This window comes from Cynocephalus volans, chromosome 7 (genome assembly GCF_027409185.1).
Source record: "Cynocephalus volans isolate mCynVol1 chromosome 7, mCynVol1.pri, whole genome shotgun sequence".
NCBI classification, from domain to species: Eukaryota; Metazoa; Chordata; class Mammalia; order Dermoptera; family Cynocephalidae; genus Cynocephalus; species Cynocephalus volans.
In genome coordinates, this window is record NC_084466.1 from 62,998,156 (window position 1) to 63,011,473 (window position 13,318).

The following is a 13,318-nucleotide window of genomic DNA, read 5'->3' on the forward strand; positions in this document are numbered from 1 at the left end:
TTTGCATGGAATATCTTTTTCCATATCTTCACTTTCAGCCTATGTGTGTCTTTGTAGGTAAGGTGTGTTTCTTGTAGACAACATATGGATGGGTTCTGTTTCTTAATCCATTCAGCCAGTCTTAGTCTTTTGAGCATTTAATCAGTTTACATTAAAAAATTGAGCGTTTAATCAGTTTACATTAAAGGTTATTAGTGATATGTGAGGTCTTACTCCTGTCTTTTTGTTGGTTGTTTTCTGATTGTTTTGTGTAACTTTTGTTACTTTCTTCCTCTCTCTCTTATTTTTTATCCTTGCAGTTTTGTGATTTTATGTATTCCTTTGTCTTTTCAATTTGTGTATCTACTCTACTAGTAAGTTTTATATTCTCAGGTGTTTTTGTGATGGTTTTTATCATCCTTTCTCTTCTAGATGTAGAAGTCTCTTAAACATTTCTTGTAAGGCTGGTGTGGCGGTGATGAATTCCCTTAATTTTTGCTTGTCTGAGAAAGACTTTATTTTTCCTTCATTTCTGAAGGATAGCTTTGCTGGGTATAATATTCTTGGTTGGCAGTTTTTTTCTTTAAGCACTTTGAATGTATCATCCCGTTCTCTCCTGCCCTGAGTGTTTCTGCTGAGAAGTCTACTGTTAGTGTAATGGGAATTCACTTATAAGTGACTTGATGTTTTTCTCTTGCTGTTTTTAGAATTCTCTCTTTGTCTTTAACTTGGGATAGTTTGACTACAGTGTGTCTTGGAGATGACCTATTTGTGTTGGCTCTATTTGCAGACTTATGAACTTCCTGTATTTGGATGTTTGTTTCTTTCCCAAGACTAGGGAAGTTTTTAGATATTATTTCATTAAACAGGTTTTCAATATCTTTTTTGTTTTCTTCTCCTTCTGGAATGCCCATATTCTGAATATTTGTTCTCTTAATAGTATCCCATACATCTTATAAGCTTTTTTCATTCTTTTTCCTTTTTTTGTCTTCCTGTGTTATTTCCAAACTGCTGTCTTTGAGATCAGAAATTCTTCTGCTTGATCCAGTCTGTGGTTGAGACTCTCAGTGGTTTTTAAAAAAAATTTCATTCAATGAATTTTTCCATTGCAAGATTTCTGTTAGGTTTTTAAAAATATCTCTTTGTCAGATTTCTCATTCAAATCATGAATTGTTTTTCTGATTTTGCTGAACTGTTTGTATTCTCTTGTATCTTAGTGATTTTCCTTAAGATCATTAATTTGAATTCCTTTTCCAGCATATTGTCAGTTTCCAATCCTTTGGGATCAGTTACTGGAGCATTATTTGGGGTTTTTTGGGTCATGTTACCTTACTTTTTTATATTTCTCATTTCCCTGCATTGATATCTGTGCATCTGGTGGAACAGTCACCTATGAGTTTTGTGGAGTGGCTTGCATAGGGAAAGACTTTTGTCTGCAAGATGTGTCCTAAGGTGTTGATTGGGTAGAGTGCAATGGCTTTGTTCAGGATGAATGCAGTAGTGTAGACTCTCTGTAATTTTTTTTAGCTGTAATACTCTTTAGCTATGTCTGTGAGTGACTCAGTGACCTATGCTTGGGAGGTTTGTGGCAGTGGTGGCACAGTTTTGCCAGGGAAGGGATTGCTGAGTTACTTCATAGGCCAGAGGTGTGCACATGCACCCTGTGGGTAAGTCATCTGGGGAGCTGGTTCACTGGAGATGTGGCTCCTGGATTGATTCTGAGGCTGGGGGTGTGGGCATATGGCATGTCAGGGTCTCTGGGACTGGTTTGTCAGTGGCAGGGTCACCATGCTACTTCTGTGACCAGGAGTGGGCCTGCCAGGGGTATGTCAGCCAAGCCGTTTCTCACTCAAATATGTGTGCATATGATGGCTCAAAGACTCAGGGGTGGATCTTCTATGGGCATGACAGCTAGCTGTTTCTCTGAGCCAGGGGCATGGGTGCACTTTGGCTCAGGTAGCTGAGTGTGGGCCTTTCTGCTGTGCCACTTCTTGGGGCCTAATGAGAGGTTGTACTTCCCTCAGCAGTTGAGTAGCTGGAGTGCCAAGGCTGGAGCTGCTGAGCCACTTCTCAGGAAGTGCGTGAGGCTACTAGGCTGGGCTGCAGCAAGGGGGCCTGTCCACCTTTTTGGGCAATGGGCAGGGCTACTAGGCTGGCCTGCAGTGAGGGGGCCAGTCCAACTGCTCTGAGACTGTTGGTAAGGCCACTAGGCAGGATTGTTTGGAACGGAACTGCCTGGCCGCTTCTCCAGGAGGGCACAGATGCACTTTATTTCCACTGGCCCAAGGGTGTACTCGTTAGGGTAGAGACCCATGAGCTGATTTTCTCAATTGAGGGTTCAGGCACACACAACTCAGTCAGCTAGCAGGGCTAGGGGGTATGGGGAGGAATGGGGGCAGTCTGCCTGAGGAAGGTCTGTCTGTCTGATCTCTGGCTAGGGAAGTGAGGGTGCGTCAGTTCGGCAGGACTAGGGTTGGCTTCCCAGCCTGCGGAACTAGAGTAATAGTCACTGTGAGCTCAGCTTCAAGCTTCCAGAATCAAGGTATGTGACCTCTCCTGTGAGTGCACTGGGAAGGCAGAGCCTTAAAGCTGGGGAAGCATCATGGCTACTGGCTGTAGGGCAAGGTGTGTTCCTGACATCAGCTCTAGTTTCAAGATGGTGTGATCCTGCATCAGCTTGGGTCACCAGGGGGCTATATGGAGTGCACAGTTTGAGCTACTGTCCTAGAGTAGTACAGTGTGTATTTTCTAGGCTGCTCCCCGTACTTGGCACCAGGCTTATTCTGCCAAAGGATCTGCCAGCCTCTGTGGTGAGGTTGGGGATTGATTTGGTTCCTCTGCCTGCATTTTCTCCATGAGGGAAAATTCCTCCTGCACCAATCCCATTGTTGGGGACGTGGCAGTTGAGGCTGCATGCCCCTCTCTCCTCTCTGTGCCACTGTCCTGGGCTTTCATGGTCCACCAGGATCTCACCAGTCTCCTGCTGCTTTCCTACACTTTCCCACAGATAGTCCCATCAATATTTAGCTGTCTTTTGGTTGTTCTGGTCCTTTTCTGTGGGAGGAATGCACCCTGGGCACCTCTAGTCCACTGTCTTGCCCTGCCTGTAGTGTGTTTTGAAAGTATTATACTAAGGCTAGTGTATACTCTGAAGTTACCTTTTTATATATTAATTGTTATTTATTAATAAGCAGCATAGAAATAACATCAGGTTTCAGTCTACTAAATAAGTAAATGTCTTAATAATTCCTAATGTTTTTCAGGTTGCAAATAGAAGAATCATCCAAACCTGTAAGGCTTTCACAACAACTGGAGAAAGTTGTAACAACCAATTACAAACCTGTTTCTAATCATCAATACAATGTAAGTCTTCTACTCATCTCTCTTTTATTCTTTTCTGTGTAATAGATTCTTAGGTTTTGAAAGGACCTCATGCACCTTGCAGTCAGGTGCTTAAATAATAGTATCTAATCCAGACTTAATAAGGAATATCACAATTTGTCAAGCATAGAAAAGATGTCTGCTCTATCTTGTAAGTTATGTGATGAGAAGAAGGCAGTCACTGTTTAAACTACTCTTGATAAGGTTTTGAAAGAAATAAAACCAATTCTCAATGTTTCTAATGTTTTAAATTACAATGTACTAAATAAATGTAGTTTTACTATTTTTTTTCATTTTTCTATTCCTTTGTTGCTGACTATAGAGTTTTTAATGTGTTAACAAAAATTTTTAAAAGTCATGGAACAATATTAATTTTCCCCATTGATTATTAAGATCACTTCACCTGGTTTCAGCTTTCATAGGCATTTTTATAGTCTCATACTACCATGCAAAGTGAGAACTGCCCTTATATGTTTTTTATGAGACTAATGTGCTGCTGGAACCATTAAGAAGGCAGTTCTGTATGTTCTTTAAACCTTTTTTATTGACGTATATCTTACATATACTATATGTATTATACGAGAGGTCTTCAGAAAGTTCATGGATTCGTTTGATCTTTTAATTCCATTTCTCTACAAACTTTGAAGTACCCTTTTACAATATATGTATACATCTATTGTATACATATTATGTGTACTTTGTGCCAGGCACTGTTCTAAGTGCTTCATCAATATTGACATTTAATCTTCATACCTACCCAATGAAATAACTGTTAATGTTATCCTTGTTTTTTTATATATGAGGTAACTCAGACACAGAGAAGTTAGCTTACCTGAGGTCACACAGCCAGTAACTGACCAGTCCATGTGTTGAACCCAGGCCATCTATTTCAGGAGCCATACTTTTAACCACTGTGTATGTTGCTGCAGGTCACTGGCAGTGCTAAAAGGGCTAAAGGTTTTGGGTTTTTTGTTTGTTTGTTTGTTTGTTGTTTAATATATATATATATATATTTTTTTTTTTGGTGGCTAGCTGGTATGGAGAGCCAAACCCTTGACCTTGGTGTTATAACACTGTGCTCTAACTAACTGAGGTAAACAGCCGGTTTTGGGTTTTGAAATACCTGTAATGTAAAGAGAAATGTGATGATTTCCTGAAAATAAAATGAAGCCTAAATTAAGTCAAGGACCAATTAACAGTTGAAATCTTGTGTCCTACTTTGTTGCTTAAGATTCTTCTAGATACTGAATGTAGGAAGAAGTAATCTCTCTTTTGGATGGGACTTAAATATCAAGTTTTATTAAGTGACACAGAATAGCATCTGCCAAATCACTACTATGATGAGTTTTCTATGATTATTTTATATGAGAGGTAACAAATGCAAATGCCTCCAGGGCAAAGCAAGCGTCTTAAATAAGCAGAATGCTGAAATTTAAGAAGGTAAATGTTAGAGACTGTATGACCTAGAGTGCACATGCCCCTATTAAACATGTTCACATTTTAAAAATTGCTACGCTATGTGGATTAAACAAAGCAGGTCAAAATTCAGCTGCATCCAACCACGCTTCTATTTTATAGCCTCTTGTATTAGTCCGTTTGTGTTGCTTGTACACTTTTTGAAGTAAAATAGTGTAGGTCTCAGTTGTCTTTGCCTTTCTTCTTCATTGGTATGCTTCTCCTGTAGCTCCCGACTGCTTTTTTCTCCTTGTACAAACCAGGCTTCTGTATACAGTTTCTACCATGGTATATTTTTTTTATCACAGTGAAGACAAGAAAGACCATACATACTTTCATAGGCTGGAAAGAGATATAGCCTTTCTGGAGGGAAGTTTGATAATTTATGTCAAAAGCACTATAAAAGGATATATCCTTTGACCTAGCAATCTTGTGTCTAGGAATTTATCATAGTAAGACAAGTGCCCAAAGATGTATGTACCATAATGTATATTTCTCTTTATTGTATAAAATAGGAAAATATTGGAAACAAATGTGTAAAATTGAGGATTGGTTAAATATTTTTAGTCAAGCGATTTTATCCCAATTTTTTTCTTTATGAGATCTTTTTGAATTGTTGGAATTTTCAAAATGATCATGTGTTGTCTGAATTGTTACAGTGAGCAGTAAAATTCCTCTGTTGGGATGGGAAGGGAAAGAAAGCTAGGGAAGAGTGTTAGTAGCTAGCCATGAGGTACCCAACTACAGTTGCTTAGATTTGTTTCCTCTCAATAACAGATATTTTTTAAATGCCTGCTTTGTGCCTGAGATACATACCCCAGGTGAACCAAATAAATAAAATCTCTGTCTTGAAGTATCTACCACTTCTTTCAGTTCTCTGCTTGTGCCTTTTCAGATCTTCAGCTGAGATTAATTTATATTTTCTTTCCAGTCCTGAGTCCACAATTCTGTACTATAGTCCTATTTCCTTTAATTCCACTACAAGAGTCACTCTTACTATACTACTGTAGACCATCTTTTCTGAGGCAAAAGGCAAATTGATTAGGTTGACCAAAGCTGGCACTTTGATAGTATCAAAGCTCTGACCTCTGCCTGGGTGATATTCTTACTGACATTGACATTCTACCTAGCAGATACAGAAGGTAGTTTCCAAATGTCATGTTTTTGGATTCTTTATACGTGGTTTTCTTTTTACTACTAAAATAAAGTACAAATATGTTTCTGAAATCGTTAGTTGAAATGGCTATAACATCTACTTTAAAGACTTTTAATATTTAGTAACATTTCAATTCAAGGTTTAAACCTTTGTTTAGGTTGTCATAGTATAACTGTCATTATAGCAATGAGTCATATGGTAGTCTTTGATTAAAAACTTATTTATATTAAAAACAAAGATTGACTATAATCTACAGGTTGATCATCCCTAATCCAAAAATCTGAATTCTAAAATGCTCCAAAATTCAGAACATTTTGAGCACCAACATGACACTGTAAGTAGAAAATTCCATACCTAATATCATGTGATGGGTCATGTGTTCCATGCACAAAATTATTTAAAATATTGTATTAAATTACCTTTAGGCTTTGTGTATAAGGTATATGTGAAACGTAAATGAATTTTGGGTTTAGACTTGAAGTCCTATCCCTAAGATAGCTCATCATGTATATGCAAATATTCCAAAATCTGAAAAAATATGTAATCTGAAACACTTCTGGTGCCAAACATTTCCAATAAGGGATACTCAGCCTATACCACATTGCATTTGAATGTTTAGTGATTATTTTCTGTGGGAGTGTATCAGAATGGATGGGCTCATCTACATAGCTTTAAAAAGCATTCTCAGTATAGAAGGGGACTGTATTAGTCTGTTTCTGTTGCTTATAACAAAATACCTGGAAGTGGGCAGTTTATAAGAAAATAAAAATTTATTGCTTATAGTTTCAGAGGCTGGGAAGTCCAGAGTCCAGGGAATACATCTGGTGGTGAGGGTCTTCTTTGGCAGTAGCTTTACAGCAATGCAGGGGTCTCAATGGCAGAAAATGGCAGAGCAGAGAGAGAGAGAGATAGCTCCTCTGGCAAAACTAATCTCCTTTTAAAGCCCTCAGAACCACACCCATGACCACCATTAAACCATCAACTTAATATCTCTTCAAGGCCCTGCCTTTCAATTATTATAATAAGATTTCCCACCCTCAACAGTTACAATGGGTATAAGCTTCAGTGAGCTTGAGAGGACACTCAATCCACTGCAGGGACAATGGTTTTTAAAAGATTGAGAAGCATCAGCATAGGTCAGCGGGAATGATTTAGAGGTCACATAGTCAAGATTTTAAATAAGAAATTTTAAACTCAATATCATGTTGAAATGTCTTCAAAGTTTTGCCAGAGGGAGCTGTATAAACATGAAGCCCAGCCAACTACATTGTATATAGAGAAGTTAAAAAAAAAAAAAAATGAAGTTCTTTGTGATTTTTGGAATAAAAATAAGGAAAAATTTTTGTATAAAAAGTGGAAGGGGGGTGGCAAATTGCATATGTGTTTGTAAAACTGCATCCCTACATTTGATCAGAAAGAAGCAACCTTATATTTTATTCCCAGAAACTTTTTCATCTTCCTATGGCACATAGATAGATAAATAAATAAATATAAATATATATATATAAATATATATATATATAAAATATCTAAATATTTGAACTCCCACCTTTGTACTTGGAGCTATTCTAAGCATTATATTCAAAATTATCTCCTTAGTTCAAAATTATATGGGATATAATACCTCCAGTACTTGCTGTTCAGAAAACATTGAGCCAAAAAGAACTGTATAATTAGCATTATCTCTTAGAACACCCCTTCCTTGAAAGCTCTGCTCTGAAAACTCCCCTCTTACTAGGATATGGCCTGTTGGGTTTCTCCCTAAGTGGCCTTTCCTCTGCCTTAAATCTTCATTAAGTTTCTGAAACTCAAACCAGCTCATGTAGGCCAATATCTTCCAAAGTAAGTTTTCTTAAACACTTTGTTAGAGTCTCCTTGAGGGGAAGAAAGAGTTTTGTAAAAAGGATTCTGTTGTAGATTCTGATTATTTCGCCCGTCAAAATTGACAGTGCATTTTAACATATTAAAGATTGGGAACCTTCAGAAATTTGTTTAATCCAATTTGTTTAATTTGTTTTTTGCAAACATTTGAACATCAAATTCTCCTTCCCCAATTCTTTGAAGTAGTGAGGGACCATTTAGTGAGGGGGAAAATATTGTAACTTATATTTGTCTTGTTTTTAACCTAATAAAGGAAAGGAATTGACCTTTAGAAATATTTACTAAGTGGATTGACCCTGGCACCCTTATGCAAACCCTGTGCTAGTCATTCATTTTTCAGCAGAAGAATGGAAATTGTACAGCACGGAGGAGTTGACTGGTGCCCTCATGTTTTTATTTGCTTTCAGCTTTTTAAGTTTGGTGCTTGTATTAGTCCGTTTGTGTTGCTTATGACAAAATACCTGAAACTGGGTGATTTACAAAGAAAACAAAATTTACTGCTTACAGTTTCTAAGCCTGGGAAGTCCAAAGTCCATCTGGTGGTGGCAACAGTGACCCAGGGGTCTCACATTGCAAGATGGTGGAAGCAGAGAGAGCAGAGAGAGAGAGACAGACTCTCCTCTTCTTTTAAAGCCCTCAGAATCACGCCCCTGGCCACCATTTTTAATGAATTCACTACTGCATGGTCCTACAATCCAATTACTTCTTCAAGGCTCCACCTTTTAATTACCATAATAGGATTTCCCACCCTCTTAACAGTCACAGTGGAGGCCAAGTTTCTAATACAAGTTTCTAAGACTTGGGGGACACAATTCAAGCTTCAGTGAGTTTTGGGGGTGCATAAGTCAATCCACTACAGTGCTAAATTCAGGGATTTACAGATTATAGTATCTGTTACTAACTAAACCAGTCTCAAAATGAACAAATGGCTTTAAAAGAGTCCTGCAAAGGAAGTGTAGACTGTAAATAATACTAATAAAGCAAACAGGTGAACAAGAAAGTGAAAAAATTGACACATCTCGTGCTTCTAAAACAACCTCTTTATCAGTTACTCTATGAGGTAGAAACAATGATGTAGTCTGATCTGACAAGAACTTGGCCCTTCTAAAAGGAAATTATCAACATCATTGTAAATATATCCTGTCATCCTGTCTTTAATGATGACTCAGTATCTATCATGGAAACAAAAAGAACTCTTTATATTTCGAGCAGAAAGGGATTTAATGTAGGGAATTGATTACAAATGATTTATGAACATAAAGTGGAGGGGCTGGAGTTGGAAAAGGGAGAAGGAGGTGGGTTACCAGAGATCAGGAAGCTAGTACTGCAGGAGGTGCTCCTGCAAGTACATAAAAAAGTAGTTTCCCTTTCTCCTACTTTCATTTTCCCATTGGCAGAACCCTAGCTGGAAACCAGCTAGCAAGGGAATCTTGGAAATGTAGCCTGCAGGCCTTCTGCCTGCACCATCACCAAGGCCTGGAGCTGAAGGCTTGTTGCAGATAACTGGCACAGTGACCCTTGACCTTTGTGGGATCTTAAGTTATATTGGCTGTTGTTAGTATCAAGCTGTCACACGGTGCAATACATTTAAAATTAAGCATCCAGAACATGAAGACAGGTCACTATATTTTGAGAGCAAAACAAAGAAGTGTTTTGAAATTTTGACAAATTAAATTAAAACTTACTCTTAAAATATTGGATATTTTTATTTAATTTCTTTAAAAATTTTGTGTGCTTTATATCTATTTATTAATACAGTAGTACATTTTTACAGTTTACAAAGATACACACATATACAGAGATTGATTTAATTGATCAAATGTAGGGATCAGCTATGTTAAGTTTTTTAAGCTCCCTGAATAATTTTAGTATGCAGCTATTGATCCAAAGAGACAGGAACTTTTTGTAGTTCTGTCTGCCATCTACTGTTGGGGGGTGGGGTGGGTGTTCAATAATGGTACCTGGGCAGGAGACTAGAAAGCGTCTTTTTGCCAAACATAGGATTTTTTAAAAAAAAAAATTAATATCCTTTGTTATTATCTCTGTCCCCCAGATTAAAAAAAAAAAAAAAAGATTTTTTTTTTCTTTTCCTTTTTTCCTGGCAAGAGCTCTTGGTCAGAAAGTGATAGAAAACTAGAAAAGCTTAACTGGAAAACTGATTGTTTGAAGAAAATCTTGAGGTAAACCCTCAGGAACCAAAAGAAAATTTGTTTTTATGCATATTCTGTTTACTTCAGTGTGGCAGCTGTGTTAGTCTCCAGAACTAAGGTTTTTGGGTTTGGGGTTGTTTTTTGTTTGCTTGTTTATGCATAAACTTTGAATTTTTAAAAACTAAATTGATGCCTGCAGGACTACAACATAAAGGCTTTTTAGCAATATTTGCCTATTATATAGTATAAGTGTACTACATGCTTTGTCCATTTGAATTTGCACACCAAGGACTGACCAATTCTAAAGAATTAATATCCTCCCAAGAGATAATGACACACCAGGCAGAAATAGAAGGACTGGTTGAGGAGATGGGGGGGGGGGGGGATTTTTTCTAAGGATTTAAAATGCAAAACTGTGATATTCAAGGCTGTCATGCTCACTTCAAAAGTTAAAATAAAAGCCTTCACAAAGACTGCCTTGACAAAGCAATCAAAGTATTTCTGCAAACAATAATCTAGAAATTTACAGATATCTGTATTATATTTTAATTGGTAGTGGGCGGCATTTATAATTTTAGTAAGTGATTAAGGTTTCAGTAATGATGGCTGAACATCTCTCTGCCATATCCACAATGGATTTTCAACGTTTTGTTGCTTTTAGCCTTGAATAATTCGTTTTTTATTGTGAAAGTAAAATTAATTGTGTATGATGGATTTTTTGGATTGTAAAAATTTGTAACTGGAGACTAGATTTAAAGGGCTTTCTGAATTGGCATTTATTTCTATGTTGTCAGTTATGCGGCCATCTATGGCCATTGAGGGCAGATAGAAGATCTGTAATTAAAATCCACATAATATAAAAGCTATTTCTAGTCCATTAACAATCTTATATTTTGTAGTGCTGCTATAACAAGTTAGATATCTGACTGCCTTGAGTATCATTTCCTTTCGATGCCTCAGCACCAGTGAGAAACAAAATGCCCAAAGAGAAAAGAGCTAAAAGAAGAAATAACATCTCAAGGCTACAGTCTTCTCCTAAATAGACTAGCCCTTATCATTTGTAGTTTATTTGTAGTACCAAGTTGTGAGTATAGTATTAAAAATACCATTTCTGTACTGTTTAGTTTAAATAAGAAAAGTTATCTCAGGGATTTTAGTTTTGTCCTAAGTATAATACTAGGTATTAATAACTTAATGACTATGGAAATCTTTAAGTCCCTTCTTATAATTGCACATACACTGGAACTACTTCTCTGATACCACAGAGCACAATTTGGATGATGAGCCTATCTTAGACATCATCAAAAGAGATTTAACAATGCTATACTACAAAAATTTGTTTTAAAACAGTCTTTTCTATAAAGTATCCTATGGTATAGGTCCTGAGTACATTAAAAAGATGTTCTGTTTTACTTTTTATTTGTAAGTAAATGTAGGATTAAATTTCTAGTACTTAAATTTCTCTAATGAGGAATAATATTTCCATTTTTGTCATTGCTATTATTATTTTATATGTCTGAGTTTTCTGATTACACTTTCAAGAGTCTTTGTTCACTGGGTAAGAGTAGAAGTTGACCTCACTTACCCCAGGAACTGAGCCATTGATGGACACAGTTAACACAAAAAGATAAGTATACAATTCTAGTGTTTTCCCCTAATTTTAAAGGACAAAAGCGCCAGTATTAAATGCAGTATATTCGAGATTGAAGCATATAAACCAAGATTTTGCTTTTCTTAATCTGGATAGAATTTGGTCATTTTCTTTCTTCTCTTTAACATCATTAATCATAATTTAATCTGACCCTTAGTTTTATCCCTAGTATTGATTTTAAAGTTCCTTTCTAATTTATTCTAAATTCTTACCTTTGATTCAGGCCATCTTGGGTCTGACATGTGGCCCTAGGGTTGGGACAACCTGATAACAAACACTTAAAAAGTTTTTCTCTCCACTGCCAACTAGAATGTGTGCCCTCCTTAAAGTGGGCCATTTTGCTTTTACCAGCAGGTTTGTTTATTTGAAAACATTTTTCTTATTAATCTTCCTAGCTTCTCCAATTATTTTACACAAGGAAGAGCCTGCTAAGGGTGGAAACTGAATATACCATCACTTCTCTCTCCTATTTCCTGAATTTAACTTTTTCTGTCTTCTTTCAGCATAAATTAAAACTGGGAAGGGAGGTCACAAAGAATAATATCATGTAGCTATGAATCCATATGGAGAGTGCAAAAGCATAGAGCTGGTCTTTTGCTAGGTACCCACTTTCATTGTCTTTCTTGAAGACTGATGGCCTGTGGCTATGTATGAAATCCCACATCCCATTTAAATCTGTAGGAAGAGAATAGGCTTTCCCCACCTCTCATTGGTCTGATTCTATCTTTCTCTGTTTTCTAGATCCCAAGTTAAGTTTCTCTTATCCCACACTTGACCAGAGTATAGATTATAATATCTTCATCCCCTACTCTAGACTTTTTCCTACATTTTCAGCAGGACCCCTTTCTAGAATGTCCAGTGCAATCCAAAACATAAACCCATTCACAGGCAGTACAGCAGTAGAATGAGATTTATGAATACAAATTAAACAGAGAACAAGGAAAACATAATATATTTTAGTCATTGTTCAGCAAAGAAAGGCTTGAAATATTTATCCCTTAAGGCATTCCCTGATATCATTCTAATCCAAAGACCCTGATGCTTGCATTTGTGGGTTTTGGCCTGGTCTGTCATGATTTCTTTCTCCACAGTATCATCATTCTCTTAGCTCTATACCTCTTTTGATGCTAGAGAAAGAAAATTATTTTTTGAATGGACCTCAGGTCCTTCCCCTTTTGGTCTTAGCTCTCTCAACAGCTTCCTTCCTTGCTGAATTGGGGCTGACTCTACACTTCTGCCTTTGTCATTAGATGTATTTTTTTCATCTGTTTTTCTATCCTCCCTTCATTAGGAGAACTTGGATTTCCTTTTTGATCATAAGTTTCTCTGGTCTCCCCTCTCCAGCTACTTCTAGCTCTTCTAGTCACTCTGCTCTTTTTTAAATCCTTTGTTGCTGCCCAGAGTTGTTCTCTTTTATGCTCTTCTCATCCAAGAAATCCTGACAGTGGCTAGATTTGGTTCCACCCCAACAATGCAATCTGTTATGCATTTGCATTTTTTGAGCATCATGATCTTGTCCTAGGTAGCTCTGTGGTCTACTATTACTATATTTAAAATGTTCAGGGCCCTCTATGTATTTTAATACATGAGTTCTAAGAAAGGGATACCTTTGGAAAGAGAAGACTGTCTTATTCGCCACATATCTTAGTGCAGTGCGTCGCACTT

The 13,318-nt window shown here is 37.0% G+C and overlaps 1 protein-coding gene across 1 annotated transcript in view; it reads left to right on the top strand.

The window, feature by feature from the left end:
• The window catches only part of GTF2F2 (general transcription factor IIF subunit 2), a 183,949-nt gene that overhangs the window by 138,739 nt on the left and 31,892 nt on the right, over positions 1 to 13,318 (top strand). The window contains exon 6 of the mRNA XM_063102913.1: positions 3,243 to 3,342. Coding sequence (XP_062958983.1) covers positions 3,243 to 3,342 — 100 coding nt within the window. The remainder of the gene's footprint in view (positions 1 to 3,242; positions 3,343 to 13,318) is intronic.